This window comes from Culex quinquefasciatus, chromosome 1, assembly GCF_015732765.1.
Source record: "Culex quinquefasciatus strain JHB chromosome 1, VPISU_Cqui_1.0_pri_paternal, whole genome shotgun sequence".
In the NCBI taxonomy this organism is placed as follows: domain Eukaryota; kingdom Metazoa; phylum Arthropoda; class Insecta; order Diptera; family Culicidae; genus Culex; species Culex quinquefasciatus.
Window position 1 is genome coordinate 18,622,393 of NC_051861.1, and position 19,140 is coordinate 18,641,532.

General features: G+C 39.2%; 2 protein-coding genes and 1 long non-coding RNA gene across 3 annotated transcripts; 1 reads left to right on the plus strand and 2 right to left on the minus strand.

Annotated features, from left to right (window-relative positions):
* Window positions 1–2,356: 2,356 nt before the first annotated feature.
* LOC119766678 lies at window positions 2,357–3,056 on the minus strand. The gene is made up of 3 exons (XR_005277052.1): window positions 2,856–3,056; window positions 2,693–2,777; window positions 2,357–2,626 (listed from the first exon to the last, which is right to left on the minus strand). It is a non-coding gene; the product is annotated as an uncharacterized LOC119766678 (long non-coding RNA).
* Window positions 3,057–13,181: 10,125 nt separating this feature from the next.
* LOC6035400 lies at window positions 13,182–15,779 on the plus strand. The gene is made up of 2 exons (XM_001845543.2): window positions 13,182–14,442; window positions 15,252–15,779. The coding sequence occupies exons 1-2, from the start codon at window positions 13,257–13,259 to the stop codon at window positions 15,692–15,694; spliced, it is 1,629 nt and encodes a 542-aa protein (XP_001845595.2). The 5' UTR covers window positions 13,182–13,256; the 3' UTR covers window positions 15,695–15,779.
* Window positions 14,542–15,081, minus strand: LOC119765587. Its single transcript, XM_038249796.1, has 2 exons — window positions 15,028–15,081; window positions 14,542–14,971 (listed from the first exon to the last, which is right to left on the minus strand). The coding sequence occupies exons 1-2, from the start codon at window positions 15,041–15,043 to the stop codon at window positions 14,592–14,594; spliced, it is 396 nt and encodes a 131-aa protein (XP_038105724.1). The 5' UTR covers window positions 15,044–15,081; the 3' UTR covers window positions 14,542–14,591.
* Window positions 15,780–19,140: the final 3,361 nt, after the last annotated feature.

Here is a 19,140-nt window from a genome sequence, read left to right on the forward strand (position 1 = left end):
TCCAGCTTCGCCGACTTCTCCTTTGACGTCGTTCAGATGCGTTTTGTTTGTTTGGTGTGTCCTGTCATCGTCGTATGGATCAGAATCCCCGAAAGCTACTTCTTTTGGCATCAAAAGTTGTTGTTTACATTTTGTAAACTTCTGTACTCTTCTCTCATGTACTAATCCCTCGTTTAAGCAATTAGACTATTGTTGTTATCAACCAACAGATCAGTAGTTGTTCTTTTCGTTGAGTTTCTGCAAGAAGGCAGTATTAATTTGAAGAATTAGTGAAAGTTAGTCCAATTACCAACGGAAGGCAAGATTTTTTTTTATAGTTAGCTAAATTATTTTGCTATAATTCAGATAATGCAGAGTAGGCTTATTAAATAATACAAATCGTAGTACCAATATTACAAAAATTGAAGTAATGAAAAAAAATTATGAAAATATAAATAATGTATGATGAAAAAAACAAAAAAAAAAAGTGAATATAATAAATGTATGCAAATAAACAACAACCCAAAATTGTGTTTTCAATTTCTCCGAGAAACTCAACTCTTCCTTCAGAACAAAAGTATCTAATAACTACAAAATGCAATGCAAATCAGAAAGAAATGCAAATCTAAACAAAATCAGGCAAATTGTTCCAAACCAATGTTACCAAAAATCAAAAAATCAGAAAATCATACCAAAAAAAAATAGAGTACAGTAGATGCCTTGTATTGTTGGGCGCCAGTTATAGCCCGCCAGCCTATCGAACTCCCCTATGGTTAAGTGAGATGGCTTAAGCGCCACTCCCGAAGGAGACCATCCACCTGTTTGTCGGTTTGCCCAGCCGTAGAGACCTCTCGAGGGGGGTTCAGTAATCCCGATTCGGGACAGGGAGTTCTGTGGGGGTGTAAAACGCGTCGGAGGTACTCCGACTAGCGTACCAAGCCACTACCCAGGAAGTGTAGCTGAAAAGAAACCGGAAACGGACTGGAGACCTCAGGGCGTGATTCATCACCTGCGGCCTTCAACAGTCCACCTGAAACAGTACAACAGAAAAATAGCCAGTGGTCCAAGGGATTCGGAGCCCTGACTCCAGTAGAAAAATAAAGTAAAATAGAATAAGGAAAGAAAATCTACATTTATTTAATCGGTCGCGAATAACATGAGCCGACTCTCTCGGTCACCCTAGCATAAGTGTTTGTTTTATAGCTACTGTGTGTCTAGGTTAAGTGCAGTAGGAAAAACATTTGTAGTGTTTTGTGTTCGTTTATTTTACAGTGAGTCATTCATGTTTACGTACGTACGTTTGTGTTTGCCGGCGATCCTCCCTCTTCCTTTCCCTGAGATCCTGTTACTTCAGTTCAGATTCTACCGTGTGTTTGTCTTCCTTCTTCTCTCTTCTTCTTCCGGCTTAGGTGTGTGTGCTATGTGCGTTTTATGTGTTCATTTTAGGCGAGTCGGAACAGTCTCGACAGACGCGGCGCCGCGCTACTAGTTGGTAAGGTTGGTAGCGGGCGAAAAGTGTGCCATGGACTTATCACTTAAAGCATGCTTTACTCACGGTTTGCTTGGCGTTCGCGGTCGACGATCACGTGGTCGTCTCGATACCTGTTCTGCTGCTGCTGATCGACGGTTTCGAAGAAACTCGGTGGTTTGGTGGTCGGTGTTTCGCTGCGGACGGCGTCTACGACGTCATCACTTAGCTACTGTGTGTCTAGGTTAAGTGCAGTAGGAAAAACATTTGTAGTGTTTTGTGTTCGTTTATTTTACAGTGAGTCATTCATGTTTACGTACGTACGTTTGTGTTTGCCGGCGATCCTCCCCTCTTCCTTTCCCTGAGATCCTGTTACTTCAGTTCAGATTCTACCGTGTGTTTGTCTTCCTTCTTCTCTCTTCTTCTTCCGGCTTAGGTGTGTGTGCTATGTGCGTTTTATGTGTTCATTTTAGGCGAGTCGGAACAGTCTCGACAGACGCGGCGCCGCGCTACTAGTTGGTAAGGTTGGTAGCGGGCGAAAAGTGTGCCATGGACTTATCACTTAAAGCATGCTTTACTCACGGTTTGCTTGGCGTTCGCGGTCGACGATCACGTGGTCGTCTCGATACCTGTTCTGCTGCTGCTGATCGACGGTTTCGAAGAAACTCGGTGGTTTGGTGGTCGGTGTTTCGCTGCGGACGGCGTCTACGACGTCATCACTCGCTGCTGCTGCTGTTGCTGCTCTCCGGTTAGCACCGGACGGGACTCGAGCACGTGGTTGGTCGCACCTGCGAGGGAACCTCGACGACCTACTTTTGAAGATCTGCTGCTGCTGCTCGGCTGGAACGCTGGTTAGCTGGTTGTTGGTTGCCGGTTCGCGTGTCCGCCTTCGAGGCCGGACTTCTCTCCTCCTCACTCACGTGGTTTCTAACCTTCCAGGTTAGGTTGATGGCGGTTGGCGATCGCGATGGCGGATGCTGATCGCGATGGCGGTTAATTCAAGGACGCTGCGGTGACGGTTGCTGCTGTCCTGTTACGGCGTGGCCGTACAGTTCCGCTGCCGAGCGCGGTTTGGCGAGCGCTGGCCTTCGGCGGCGTGGGCGTTGCGGCCGGATCGAAGCGGTAGCTGGTCCCCGGTAGATCGGGCCGTCTTTGACGAGCGTGGCGGTGGATGCAGAGCTGGTCATGGGGCAGATGTTAACTTGGCACTCGCACAGGTGACCACGAGGTGGTCAGCGCACTTACCAGGATTTCTGGAACGCACATGCACACGGTCTTCACACACGCACACGACACGGCACTAGTTCGAACTACTAATCTCGCTAACTAGCTAATCAGGAAAGGACAGAGAAACACATTACACTAGAGATAACCTAAGAAGACAAACTCATGGAAACTAGAAACCTACAATTTAATCACGAGACGCGCACAATCGAGGGCCACTGGTGCCTCTTCCGCGGAACTGTTAAAAGTGAACCGTTGGGCGCGTCATCAGAACGCCGAGACTTATGAGAGGCTTCAGTTCCGAATTCCGTTCCCTCTCACGGTTACCAACCCTGGACAATAGCTTGTCATTCCCTTGGACCGCTTTACTACCTCCGCGATCTCATCACCCCGAACCGCGAAAACGCGAAACTCTTCGCGAGATTCGTGCGGCTGGCTCTCCCCGATCTCCTGTGCTGGCTCACCTCAAGAGCAGAGTTTAAACCACTCGGCCATCTGGTTGAACGGAAAGCTTTTGGGATAACTGGCGCAAAAGGTACTCGGCATTTGAGTGACCAAAGGAATGAGCAAAGGTCACTCAGCAAGAAAGCTCTACTCTGCGGCGTGTACGTTTAATACAGTTTAGGTATTTCTACTTCCCAATCATACCGACTGTACTTTTACTCCATATGTACTCGTTACAGAGTGATTTGAAGATATATATAATTAAAAATCTAAAGTTTCCTTACAGAAAGACGAAGAAGACATAAATGGGCAGGAGAGCAAGAAAAGTTTGAGCCAGAAAAGATTGTCGCGTGTTTTGAGTTGGTTTGTGAAAAAAAGAAGTGACGAAATTTGAGCCGAATAAAAAAACAGAGTGATTTGTGTGAAGGTAATGATTGAATCAAATTTGTGCCGAATGTGAAGGGGAGAACACGAAAAAATATAACATTCAAGGCAGCGTAACTACGTGGCAATGGAGGTAAGAAAAGGTGAAATAATAAACGAAATAAAGATCATATTTACAATAAAATTACGACAAGTGTATCAAAAATCCTTGTCAATACTAAAAAATATTCCCGATAAATAAAATTGAAAATACAGAAAAAGCCACACGATCAGAAACTAAAAGTGCAGTAAACCAACTAGGGTTAAGGAAGGTAATTTAATGAAAAAAAAACACACACTTTTAAAGCTGACAAGACACAACATGATTAGTTCGACAAAGCGTGAGTGCCTTCCAGCAAACAAAAAAAAAGGAAGAGCCAATCACTAAGCACACATGGAAATAAAAAAGAAACAGACACACTCACACACTATTAGTGGATAGTTAAAATGAACACAACTGAAAAAAATGCAAATTATTGCGAGGGAAAAAAGTAGCAGATTGTCGTGCAATTCTCTTTATAAAAGAGAGGCGCGACGAGAGACGGTGAAATTCACCAGAAAAAAAATGATATGAAAAACAATTAAAAAATAAACACAAAACAACACACATATGAAATGATTGAGGTAAGTTAACTATCTGTAGTTTGCGACAGACATTAAACCATGCATTGATTGATTGGTCAGACAAAAGAATAAAAAAAATTGAAAAATTATAAATTATGAAACTGTTGAGATGTCGGCAATCAGTTAACCGAATTCTTCGAAATCCTTCCTTTCTTCAACTTTGGCTCCATCTTACCTGTTAAAATTTCTTCTCGCTGAAAAAGGGTCGCCGAACTGCCAACTGACATTGTTGCACATAGTATTGATCCATTGCCTCACTGACTGGGTAAAAAAAGGCCAAATCCGTTTCAACGACTTATTTGAGGTAATAACCGAGTGCCCCGTAACGAACCCCAGCGTAACAATCAAGAGAGACAAGCTAGAAAACACTTGACACCTCATAAACGGGCAGATAAAAAAAAAAACAACAACAGCACCGTTTATGCAAAACAACAAGAGCAACGAACCGATCGCGCAAATCTGGTGGCAATGTTACGCATCGTCGATCAACAAGATCAGCGCGGATTGCGCAGTTAACTTGAATTCGGACCTACAGCTCCCGTGTCGCGGCACGTGACTGACTTCTCCCCCCCTTAAATAGCAGGTGGAGAAAAAACAAAAACAAAACAAAATTGAGAGACTCGTGCTCATAAAATAAGCGGAAAATGCTGCTAGACAGATGTGAGGAGTTTGGCCCTTGGGGATCACCGTCGGACGAGGCTGATTTGGTCAAAAGATTTGAACTACATGATTTAGATCAGAGGCCCTAATTTTGATTAAAAAAAGGGTTCAATTGGTTATGTTGAGAATATGAAAAATTTCTCGATTCGATTGTCCGTATTGAAATTTGGCGAGGACTTTGGAAAATCGAGTGCAAACTGTATCAAGTCCCTCGTTCTTTTTATTTATTTTGAGCTTGATCAGAGAAAGTGCATTTCGAGTGATGTGCCAGATGGCGCGAAATGACCCATATGGGCATTTTGTGACCTACCTGTCCCAGTACATTCCAGATTCGAGTTCAGACTCGATTTTTCTAAGGTTTCTTAAAAACTTCGTATAATCGAATCGTGAACAAACAAAATATGATGGTTTCAAAAATAGTTTTGCGAAAATTTAAATTTAAAAAACACGCTAACACTGACCTACAAAAAATGATTGCGCAGGCTCAACTCGACCGGAAGCATGGAGTTTAGATTCCCCAGAAACACGTGCATTTTGAATTTTTCAAAAATATTGAGACTGAGCCGCGTGGTTTTCTCCAAAGTTTGTATGGAGAATTAGGGTACAACAATCACTACAGTTTTGCCAAGGGACCATCCATAAACCACGTGGACACTTTAGGGGGTATGGCGATTGTCCACGATCCATACAACACAGTTTTTTTGTATGGACAATTGTCCACGAGGGGGGGGGGTAACAGATTCCCAAAAAGTGTCCACATGGTTTATGGATGGTCCCCAATTTGATTTTTCAAAACTTTTGCGCTTCTACAAATTATCACAAATTAAAAACACGTTACAGTCATCCCACATATTCGGAACACCCACAAATTCGGAACACTTTTGTGAGAATTTATCAATAGCACGCCAAATGCAGCTTTTCTCTCAACCCTACTATTTTTAGGACCTTTATTTGGACATTCTCTTGATATTTCACTAGTAAAAGTAGTACTTTTTAAACAAAAAACTTAATTTCAAGACTATTTTATCCATAGCATCAAAACACTGCCTCCAAATGGCCTGTTCCATAATTGTGGGATGTTATTGTGTCTCCCACAATAGAGGAACACCTGAATTTAACTTATATTTTCACAAAAAAAAGTTATCAGACCATGGAAAAAACATCACTAATGGCCTATCTACAATCACTTAACTTAGAAAATTTCACTTAGCTTAGGAGTTTGAATCAATGGAAATGAATCTGATCTTCTACAATGAAAAGGAATAAAATTAGAAACTTGGCGTATGGTTTGGAAAATTTCAAAATCTACGGTTAGTTGACGTTTCCATATCAAAGGTAAACAAACAACTGCATAGCAACGTATATCAGCCCAGCAAATTTTCTAAGTTGATTGTGGATGACGGCCGTAAGTTGTACTCCTGGAGAGATCCAAAGTTTGTTTACATCCGTAAGAAAAAAGTGTTCCGAATTTGTGGATTTCAAGGGTTCAAGTTTTTCTTCAAAAACTTGAAATAAAAGTTAAAATTTGCAGATGTTCGATACAGCATTCGAAACATCGCAAGAAAAGCTTTCAAATGAAGGTAAAGGCGAATCATTAAGTTCAATTATCGATTTGCTATGATTTTTTGAACATTGGCCGATCTGGAAACCGTTCCGAATATGAGGGATGGCTGTACTTAATTCACCTTTAGGTGGTTGGTGCCTTCCTCTCATCTATAGAGTGACTCCAACTCCAGAGTTGTTACGGAGAAGTCGAAAAAATCCGCGCGAAATCCGCACCATGTTAACAAACATAATTTCGCGACAACATACAAGAGAGTTTCATTTTTTTATGAAATAAAACAAATATTTGGTAACAAAATCAGTAGCTCCATCATAAGAAACACAAAAATCACAGACGATTAAATAAAGTTGTATTAAAAAAAAAAAAAAAAGATAGCCGCATGAGGCCGAATCTCAGAACGCAGAATCTTGAAACACCGAAAATTTTATGGACATTTTTTTTTGCTAGGATGAAGTGAATCAGAAGGAGAAGCCATAACAATCATTTTGGCAAAAAACAAAAGAAATTCTTAATAGAAAATAAAACATTAAGAAATTTGGATAGTAAAAAATCAAATCAAATTTAAATTCTAAAATTAAAACAATTTAATTGAAATCTTGAAAAATTCTAGAGATTTTAAATTTTAAATGCAGTTCGTACTTGATGATTTTCGCCACTCAGAAAAATCGAAACACGAAATTTGTATTATTTTCTTCTCAAAATTTCTCGAACCTAAAATAAGTCTCCGATAATACTCCAATATTATCAGTTTTTCTGTATGCTACTATGATGGAGAAAAAAAATCATTTAAGAATTTTGCAGTTCTTTTTTCAAAAGGTTCAGAATTTAAGAATTAAAGATTTTTGAAATTAAGGGATCTTCTTATTTAAGAATTTGAGAATTTAAGAATTTAGCATTTGAGAATGTATAATTTTTTATGCTCTTGGTTGTTTCTAATTTTAAATTTTCAGAATTTTAAAATTTTGACTCTTTAAATTTTTAAAATCTAAAAAAAAAATTTTTAATTTCTGAAAATTCGAGTTTTGAATATTGTTGCTTTCTTTTTTGAATGTTCAGATCTTTTATTTCTCCCTAAGAATGCTGAAATTAAGAATAAAAAAGTCTTTCTACAGGGTAAATTTTACTAAAATTCAAAGGCAAACAGCCAGCATCAGTTACTTCCATTTAAGCTCATAATTGTGATTTGGGCACAGTACGGCCACCGAAACAAGCCTCAATAATCATTTTTTTTACATCCTAATATAAAACTTCGAGAAAAGTTTGAAAAATGGTTCAAGAGATTAAAATTTTAATGGATTCTTTATAAAATAAACAATAAATAAGGTTAAAAAGAACATTACTTAAAACTCAAAAGATATTAAAAATATTTGAAGCCGGTAATCAGATGTTCAAAAATTATTTGAGTGTACAGTATGTAAAAAAAGTATTTACACCCCTTGGACTCCATGCACATATTGTGATGAAACATCTAAACAATTTAATGTTGACAGAAACCTAGTACTACGTTTTGTTCAGAAACTCATGCCAGACATTTTGCTACAAAAAGCTCATGAAAAGATGATTTCTATAAAAGTTATATAACAAATACTATTACGAAACTAAAAAGGTGCAAAAAGTTTGTACACCTTTCGAAAAATTAACATAAATAATGTTATTTGTTGACAAATCACCATAAATCCAGTCTCCCAACTTCAAATAGGCATCCTTGACTGATTAAAAAAATAATTTGGATTGAATATAAAGTTTACTAACTACTTAGTATAAAAGTTTATATAACTCTGGAAATTCTATATAAAACTTATCTAAACTTAATTTTGCAAACTTTTAATTCAACTAAATGTCAATATATTACCATAGAATTGCTAAATAAACATTTGGGAGTGGGTATAACACCGTTTTGGGGTATTTGTATCGATAGAATAGATTTTCGTTGGAATTTCGTACCAACCCGGAATTACGTCGTCGGAAAATCCGCCGGCATCGAACCGGTCCACAATTCTTAAGTCAACCTATGTGGCATCGGAAAGGGCATAAAATTTCCGATCTTTTGATACCCATACATCTAGGTTTTCTATAAAACCCACGATTTTAAATACCTAGGTAAAAACGTTGTTATGGTTTTGTTTGAGCAATCTGCCAAAAATGTATGGAATTTCGTAATTTTTGTTCTGGTGGATCAAACTTACTTTTGCCCAGTAATTAAAAACGTGGGTTTTATAGAAAACCTAGATGTATGGGTATCAAAAGATCGGAAATTTTATGCCCTTTCCGATGCCACATAGGTTGACTTAAGAATTGTGGACCGGTTCGGATGCCGGCGGATTTTCCGACGACGTAATTCCGGGTTGGTACGAAATTCCAACGAAAAATCTATTCTATCGATACAAATACCCTCAAAACGGTGTTATACCCACTCCCAAATGTTTATTTAGCAATTCTATGGTAATATATTGACATTTAGTTGAATTAAAAGTTTGCAAAATTAAGTTTAGATAAGTTTTATATAGAATTTCCAGAGTTATATAAACTTTTATACTAAGTAGTTAGTAAACTTTATATTCAATCCAAATTATTTTTAATCAGTCAAAGATGCCTATTTGGAGTTGGGAGACTGGATTTATGGTGATTTGTCAACAAATAACATTATTTATGTTAATTTTTCGAAAGGTGTACAAACTTTTTTGCACCTTTTTCATTTTCGTAATAGTATTTGTTAAATAACTTTTTATAGAAATCATCTTTTCATGAGCTGTTTGTAGCAAAATGTTTGGCATGAGTTTCTGAACAAAACGTAGTACTAAGTTCCTGTCAAACTTTAAAATTTTTACATGTTTCATCACAAAATGTGCATAGTGCTCAGGGGTGTAAATACTTTTTTTACATACTGTAGCAATAAATTTGTTTAAGAAATCCTCAACAATACATTAAAAAAAAAATATCTTCATGAAGATTATTTCGAAGTACATATTCTCTTAATAAGAATACAAACAAACATTTTCGGAAGAAAATTTAATTTTGTTTCAGTAACATTTTCTAAGAAATCATAGCGCAAATTCAAAAACAATTACCCTGATTCCTGATAATACTTTTCTTTTTAACTTGAAAGTAATTCTATCTCTCTCAATTATTTTACTAATCAAATTTCACATCCGCGCGAAATCCGCGCCTAAGCAAAAATAGCCAGCTAATCCGCGCCGTCCGTAACAACCCTGCAACCCTCCTTAAGTGTCCACATGGTTTGTGGATCACCCCCAACGTGATCGCAGCACCTAAGCTGGGTGCTGAATAGTGGTTCACAAAACGGCCTCAATTTCGAACTGTCAAAGTGGAACCAATTTACCGTTCGCCAAAAGTAGAGAGTATTGTTATCTATTATTAAAAAAATGTTATTTTTAAAGAATGAAACATTTTTGGCTTTGCAGGACCTGGAGTTGAAGTCAACAAATTTTTAAAAAGTTGAGGCAATTTAGTAATTTTTTTATAATTATGAATTGATGTTGTTATGGAATCGATGCGGTTGTAACTATCCAGAAGCTGTCTTAATCATAATTTGATTCCGTTTGACAACCTACTGGTTTAGTGAAAACCATCTCTGTTTGTTGGATCAGCTTCACTAGAATTAGCGATGTTTTTCGCTGGAACAGGAAGAGCTGTAGGAATCCAAAACAGCCAGGAAATTAATCTGGGACATCGCAGAATGACACTCTCGCCGCAGTTCTTCGTCATCCGTAAAAAAATAATACCTCTTCTAACCGATCCAAACATGAAAACACACACAATTTTCCAATAAAAATATCGAAAAAAAATAAACACAACTAAGTATAAAACAGCTCATTTACCAGCAAGAAAATAAGTCATGCTTGTGCTTGAACAGCTTCCTACTTTGCAGATGTAAACAAAGTGGGATCATTCGAAAATCACGTTACGCATTCGCTCTATTCATTACACAGGAAGAGACTAGCGCCGCGACCAAGAAGGATCAAGGAACCGACCTCAAAGTTCTGCCAGAAATCGATCTATGGGTGTGAATTTGATGGATAATTCCATCAAGTCCTGCCTGAAAAGGCTGATGACGGTGAGCTCGGGTTTCAAAAGGTCAATCCAAATTTTATATTTTCTTGAGCCCCCCAAATCAGCAACCGGATCATAACCCCACGATTTTTTCAACGACTCAGGCAAAACCAAGCAATCAAAACAAAAAAAAACTAACACACTGATTCAGATCCTAAAAACTCTGAGACCACAAGAAAGTTTATTTCAGAACATTTCTAAAAATATATAATATGGCAGGTTTGCATGTAAAAACCACCCTTTTTACTAATTTTGAAATTTATATGCAGCAGTTTTTAGCATAACTTTTGATGTGCTTTACTAAGTCCTATAAATTTCAATAGAGACTTATGGGACTTCAAGACGAACCGAATGAGTTCTTATTAAAAAGTTCATTTTTTGAGTGGTTTTATAGCCTTTCCTCAGTATGCTGAGGAAGGCAGAACGAATGTTTTGCTCCTTGGACTGAACGAATTGATTGAAATTTGAGTTTTTGCCAGCAATTTCTTTGCGTGACGAGACAACGAAAGGAGCAGATTTATGAAAAATCTCTTCTCCTATTCAATGGCTTACAGACCATATTTGGTCAATATTTTTTGCTTTTTAGGTAAGAAATCGCATTAAAAGCACATTGAAATAATTGAATCATAATAAAAATGAAATTTTTCATACTGACAATTGAAAAAAGTTATATTTTGGTGTAGCTTGGCTAAGAATCGGTCTTAGGGGAGCTGGGGGTAAGACGACCACCCCACTGTTTTAATAAGTATAATAATGAATATTACTAAAATGTTTAGCAATATTGTTCCTCATGCTAAATAATGCATATGGAGTCACTTTTGCCAAAAATATTGTTTGAAATAGTATAAAAATAAACAAATAATTTTTGAACTTGAAACTGGATGTAATTTTCATGAATTACAACTTAGGCATTTTTGTTAGGTAACAATATGTAATACTTTCTTTAAATATTTTTTCATGTTACCGTCTTACCCCGCGTATTTCATATATATACGATTTCAATTCTGGAGTTTTTTTTTTTTGAAAGGTCAATAAACCAAATTTCAGTTTTTGCTTTTGGGTGTTTTTGAAACCGCCTTAAGTCAGGGGTATTGAAAAACACCCAAAAAGCAAAAACTAAAAATTTGGTTTATTGGACCTTTTCAAAAAAAAACTCCAGAATTATTTTTTTTTAAATTGGGTCCTAAAATGAAGCTTAGATTGCTGATATTATTGTTTACAGCGATAAAGCTTATTTTTCTGAGTACAATGACCCTTTGTACGACCACAAAGAGTTTAAAATGGATTTTTAAATCACTTTTGAAAAATTAACCTCGCGGTCCTTCTTGACAGCAAAGTTCCTACTTGACAGCTCGTTCCAAGGGGACCATAGTTGATCCATCGAAAAAATGTTGTCTTGTCAAAAAGAAATTTTGCATTAAAATGAAAAAAAGTGATAAGAAATGGTTTTTAATGGTGTTTTTTACCGTTGTACATAAAAATTGACATAGGGCTTTAGTACCCAATTGCTGAAAAGTATTGAAAGTTGGTTTTTAGACCAACTGATTTATGTCATTTCCATAATGGACTAGTAGTAGAACAATATGTACGTAATTTGAGATCAAAACAATCTGTTGTGTAAATTTTATTAGACTTCTCCCTTACACTGAAATAAATTTTTTTTTACCAAATTCCTTTATTCTAGGAATTTTGCCTCTTTTCCTTATTTATTAATCGGATTTTTTGGATTACTTAATAAGGAAAGGAGCCTGAATTCCTAGAATTTAAGAATTTGGCACTTTTATTTTTTTTCAGTGTAGGGTGGCCGTCTTACCCCCATCTCCCCTATAGCCTATCCTCAGTGAGGAAGGCAAAAAATGTTCTACAATCATGTGGGGGGAATCGGGGCACGTTGGGTAATGGGATAGCTGTTTTAGCTTAGTTAAAGCACAATACAAGCAAAATAATGTAAATGAGCCAAAGCCGAAGTGTAAACAAAGAGTCTGTCCTGCTCGTTCCTAACGTAAACATCCACTGACGTAAACAAGAAAGACTGTTTGTTAACATTTCGGCTTTGGTCCATTTACAACGGTCAACAAATATTTAGACTGCAGCCCCAATTCATCCCAGTTGAGGGAACATACATTTTAAGATATTTTTGAATTATTTTACAATACCACTTGTACCTAAGAAGCTAATTTTAACTGTTCTGAGTGTAAAATTCGGTAATGTAGTCTGTTTTACAATTTAAACTAATTTTCACTTAGAAAGCATGACGCTTGGAGAGTATTTAAATAATCAATGTGTTTATGCTCATTTCGTCGAATATCACCAATAAAATAATCGTGGTCGATAACGATCTCGTTTAAAACCTTGTAAATCTCATCAAATTACACACACACACACACACACACACACACACAGTTTTAGATGGGGTTGCCAGATCTTCAGTATCTTTCCTTTATTCGGCGTTTTTTTTAATAATTTTACTAATAAATAAATCAATACCAAAATGCTCCGTCACAACGGTTAAGTACCAACAATATTCAAACGACAAAACACAGAGAATATAATCACACGCGATCGATTTGCTTGCTCCGGCGCGCATTCAGAGAAAGGGTTTCTTTCCTCTCCCTCCGTTGCAATCGTTTCAATCTCCCAAAACAAAACACAAAAAAAAAGATTGATGTCGTCGTATAAAAGTGCCAATCGATGCCGTTGATCGATCTAGTTCGGTGTGAATATTCAATCATGGCACTGCTGCATTAGTTCAATTGGATTTTTTTTTTTGAATTTATGTGAAACAGGTGATTAACAAAAATGGCAGTTCAGTGGCTAGTGGCGTTCGCGATCATTATTGGCGCCTCGGCAAATGGCGGCGATTTCGACTTCCGGGCGTTCGATTTCGGCGACGAAGATACGGAATTCTTCGGTGGTTCGTTCGAAAAGTCGTTTAGCGATCACGAAACGTACTTCCCGACGGACTTTAATCTGGGCAGTTTGAATTTGGTGGCGGCCACGCCCAAGTTTGCGCGCATGTCGACCTACGTCGATCCGAGTGAGGTCAGGGTGGCGCGGATTAAGCGGAAGACTGCTTCTGGGGAAGAGGGAGACGATGAAGAGGACGAGAATGGCCGGGATGGGTCTTCCGAGGAAAAAAGCGGTGGAAGTGTGGATGATTATGCCGATCGGTACGAACAGTTTGTGAGTCGACATTTCCGAGATCGGGATGAACAGAGGAAACAGGATGATGCTAACGGTGGCGGCGATGGTGCCAGCTATGAGTACCGGTTTGATTTCGGTCCCTCGGATGATTACGAACGGATCAAGCAGGAATCGGAAGCGCAGAGTCGTCAGCTGGCGAAGGACCCGAAGAACTGTAAGGCGCGCGAGCAAGATGGAATGGTATGCCACGTGTGTCGCGATCCGGTCACGGATACAACGTCGGAATCGTGCTCGTACGCAACCGCCCCGCATCACAACAAGTTTGCGTACGTAAAGCAGAAAAACTACAACAGCAAAGATCACGAAAAGGAACCGGAAGGCGAGTCCGAAGAGGACGATCGGGATGTCGATGAACAACAAGAAGGCAGTGAAGAGGTTACTCAACAGCCTGCCAAACCAATCAAACGCAAAGAAAACATACTGGTCAATCTTCCGCCGAAGCCGAAGGTAACTCCAACCAAGAAACCGGTCGTCCATCACAAACCAGGTAGCCCCAAGGCGACGGCCAACGGTGGAGGTTACCGCTACCAACCGGTTGACCCTCGGTCCAACAAGGAGCGTCCGCGATCGGCACCGATGATTCAGCATCCGACGTACTACGACTTTTACACACACTTCTTCCCGGCGGCGGCAGGCCGAAGCAGCGAAAAAATTCGCCAGCAGCTGCCGGAGCAGGCCGCCAACGGAAGTGACGAGGTGTACGTGCTGCGGAGCAACCCGGACGAAGTGGCCAAGGTGCTGGCGGACTTTGAGAGTCGCGATTGGTCGAATTGTAAGAAAGGTGAGCGTGTGTGTTTTGATAGAATTCATTTTAGAGTGTATGATTTTGACGTTTGCTCTGCCATAATGGCGATTGCTATAAAAATTCAAGTGTTCTTTTGAAATATTTATTCTTTATTTTGAACAAAAAAAACTGCTAGAAGATTTAATTTACTTTTTGCAAACGAATCTCGCTTGAGCCTTGCTGCGATCGTTTAGCCAGTTATCAATGCAATAGATCAGCCTGTCCGTAGAAAACCCCTCATCGTCCCTGTCACCTTCATTGTTGCGACACAGCTGGGAATACCCATCGAAGAACGTTCCAGACGGGCACTCGTGGTAGTACGCCTGATAGCCGGGACCATCATCGCAGCTACAGTATCCGCTGAAATTGAACGGATCTGGACAATGTTTGACGAAGAAGTCGCTGTAATCGCCGTAGTTGGGTTCCACGTGGCACGACACGCGTTTGCACGATCCGCGAGAGAACTGGTGCTGCGACTGGCCGGTGGCCAGTATTGCCAGCAACGACAGAAGCACGAACAGTTGAGCTGGAAAAGGTGGTTTGAGATTGAAAGGGAAATTTATACTTAGCGTAAAACCTTACCCTTTATCTTGATCATTGTTCAACTCTAGTGGGATGTTGTACTGCACAGAACTGAATTTTGCTCGCGTTTATATATGGAAAATGTAATAAAATTATGGAAAAGTGACTCATAAATCAAACATTTCATAACGGTTGAAGATGTTGCTCTTAATTTTTACAACAGTTATTAAAATAACGTTGTAGTAAACTTCCCTCACACTTGACTCTTTTCCCGTCCCTAAAAGGTAAAAAGAACGACCTCACCTGCTACACCTGCACCGACTCGGACGGCGTTAAACACGAGGAATGTATGTACGTTTCAGAGTCCCGCCAAGTTCCGGCCCGAATCCTGCCAGCGGCCAGCACAACTCAACCAACCGCCACCGAAACCGTCCTGAAACCAACCAAAAAGACTTACCGAGGAAGTCACCCCAGCAAAAAGAAGGTCGACACTTCCCAGGAGCAGAAGAAACCGACCTCGCCCAAGCTGAGGAACAGCAGCGCTGGGAAACCCCAAAAGCTGGTCCAGCTGCTGGAACCGACGCAGCAGGAGCAAACGAGTCCCGAGGAACACCAAACGGTGAAGCGTACCGTTTCGATCATGAGTCACGTGGACGAGCGGGGCCCGGCGGTGCGGGGAGGCGGTCGAGTCATGCACTACGAGCACCAGGTGACGCACACCGTGTAACGTGATGGTTATACATTTAGTATTTTAAGAGAAAATATAGACTTTCCTATCGTATTTCTATTCATTTCGGGTGCAACTTTTCATTTAAATCATTTATTTTTCTCTAAGCTGTTGACATTTCCGGTTTTTTTTTTATGAAACGCGTTACAAAAAAAAAAAATATATCTCGCTCAAATTTAAGTATTTTTAGTAGATGCTCCATTCTTATCATGTTTTTTTTTTGTTTTAAATTAATGGCTATAGAATCTCGAAAGAATTAATTTTTTTATTTTGCTAACTATGCAAACCTCTCGAAAGGCAGAATTTGTATTAAATTTATTATATATTTTCATGAGTTGGGTGGTGACGCGCGGTCAATTATGTGGCATTGTGTGTGAAAAGAAAAGAATTTTTTTTTCGTGTTTCATCCCGATTGGCTTGCTCAAGTCCTTCCTACATCATCGTTGATCGGGAGGCACGACGTCGTGTGAATTGTTGCATTAAAATAAGTTTAAGTATTACTATAAATGACTGTAAAAAAGTCCTTCCTATATCATCAATGTCGTCTGGGTAATCGTGATGAAAAATTACATTTATTCAGTATTTAAATACCTGTGCGCGAGTGTTTTGGTGTGCTAATTAGAAAGACCTTCCCATAGCATCGTTGCTCGGAAGGCTCGCCGACGGGTTTGTTATGAAAGTCCTCCCCATAGCATCGTAGCTCGGGAGGCATCGAAAAGCCAATACCTTATCCTACTAACCCAAAAAAATCACGTGATGCTTGAAGGAGATGCTGTGGATTCAACGGTCTCAAGCGGTATCAACAAGTATATAGCGAAAAACTATGTGCTTGATGAGTCTGCAACTTCAACTATCGGACTAACATTCCTCCCTTTCGTTGAACTGCAGGCTTCTTGAGAGGGCGCCGGTATTGACTAATAAAGTAGGGATCTTCAGAGGTTAAACAGTGAACGGATGGTTGGCTCCCACTGATCATTTTTGATTCATTGTTTAACTTCAGCTGATCTGTCAATAACGGAGTAGCAGCTCATTGGCAGTCAACCATGCTCATGCTCATGCTCATGCTCAATTTATTATATATTTTCATGATTTTCATTCATCAAGATGCCATAATAATTATTTAACAAAATTCCCTTTTTTGCTGATTTTATGGCAATAAAACATTTTAAATTCTAACTTTTATCACTCATAAACTATTTAACAACACTCACCCAAATATTATGTTATGTAGAAAATCACGAGGAATCGATTTGTGATATTTTCATTGGAGGTAAATTACGGCAAGGGCCCATTTTGCCCCATTTATCCCACTTCATTTGTTTTTCTTCAATATCATAATTTCTATAGTTTTTTTTTTTTTTTCAATAGGTCCTATAAACATATGAAAGACAATAGCTTTTATTGGACCTTTTCAAAAGAAACTCTATAGATTTTCTTTGTTTTGTAGAAAATCACGATTGGTGGCGTTCCTAAAAACGGCAAACGACGACAAGGGCCTATTTTGCACCATTTACCTCTGTGTGTGTTTTCTTTAATATTTTGAATTGCCGTGCCGTTTCATAATTGGCTTCATCCATAAAGTACGTCACGCTAAAATCAGCCAAAATTTACCCCCCCCCCCCCCTTTGTCACGCTTTTCCTATCCAGGTTTTTAAGCGAAGATGGCGTTCGAATGGTGAACGCCCGAAATGCCAAAATCGCGCAGTAGCGCCAACATAAGAAAATAAATGTGGCTGTCATGCCATGGCACACTTGTTCCGTAATGTTGGTACCACTGCGTGATTTTGACATTTCGGGCGTTCACCATTCGAACGCCATCTTCGCTTAAAAACCTCGATACTTATAACACGCAATGTCATACTTGCTCAGACGCCAGACGGATGACGCCTTAGGGAGCGTTCTTTTATTACGTAACGCGAAAAAGCGGACTTTTAGACCCCCTCCCCCCCCTCGTAACAAAATTTCCATACAAATTTTAAAAATTTTGTATGGAGCGTAACACGGCCTCCGACCCCCTCCCCCTACTGCGTTACGTAATAAAAGAACGCTCCCTTAAGGGAACACTCTAATTTGCGGCAGATGGCAACAAGGGACCTTTTCCCACATTTACTCCCTCTTTAGGTGTTTTTCGTCAATAGAGCTTTATGACGTTTCGCGTACACACACTAGCGCACCATTTGATTTTGCTGGCCGGACAAAATTTAACCTCACTTTTTTTCGTGTATGTATACGCAATACATGCGCACGTAAATAACTCTATATCTTGAACATGCCATGTATTGTAAAATATAACCTAAAATGGGGCAAAAAAGGCCCTTGTCGCCATTAGGCGTAAATTAGAGTGTTCCCAATCAATTCCACGTGACTTTCTGTATAAAATAACTTTTTACTTTAGAAAACCACGGCAATTCAAGATAATAAAGAAAACACATAAAGAAGGGGGAAATGGTGCAAATGCCTACTCTATACAGACTGTCCAGGGGAAACAGACTGGCCGATGCAAAATAAATTGGCACTGGCAACGTATGTTTTGCGCTTGCAACACTGCCAGTTTTGCTGGGCGTAAAGGGCATTTGGTGTCCAGCGCGTTTGGATCTGTCAAACATTGGCCAAACTGTTTCCTAGACAAACTGTACTAGGGGAAATATGCCCATTGTAAGCCTAATAAGCGGTCGTGTTTGAATGATGCTGGATAATCTGGATTGTTCCTTAAATTCACTGAAACCAAGTACACCAACGAGTAGAGCAACTTTTTGTGAACATTTCTGTTTATTTTCACTTTTATTTAAAGTTAAGCTATTCCTTTTACAAGCATTTAAAAAAAATATTTCCCAAATACATTCTAATCAGTCGAGTGCATTGGGCCACGCCCATTTTTCTATTTTCAGCTTAGTTCTTTTTTTCTTCCAGCGCTCTTTTGGGTCTGCTTAGTGCTGCCAAAATTGATGAAATTTTAAGCAAACACTCACGTAAGTAGCATTTACAGCGAAAGTTTCCTGGCAGCACTTGCTCGCTCCAACAGGCGCTGCACCAGCATGTTGGTGGTGTTGGTGGCCACCCTTTGTTCTTTATTTGCCTTCGCTCCTCGCTCGGTTTTCTTCAGCCCTCGATTAGAATCGGTATTCAAAATTGAAACGTCAGAAGACTAAGCGCGTTTGTTTTTTGATGGTGTTTGCTAATTATTTACACGTTTCGGGATTATTTTTCAAGTGAGTGACTAACTAATGTGCAAAAGAACATGTTGCCGGTAGTTGGAAGCAATTTTATATCTTAAGCGCTTTGAAATCGTTAGCACAAGTGAAAAGATATTGATGGCGACTTTCGTTAAGCAGTTATCCTCTGATCATGCGTGTCGATGTGTGTGCCACCAAAATGATGAGAAATGGTCTCGCAAAATAGAAATTATGATCAAAAGTGCATTAAATTTGATCTTTTTGGCCAGTAAA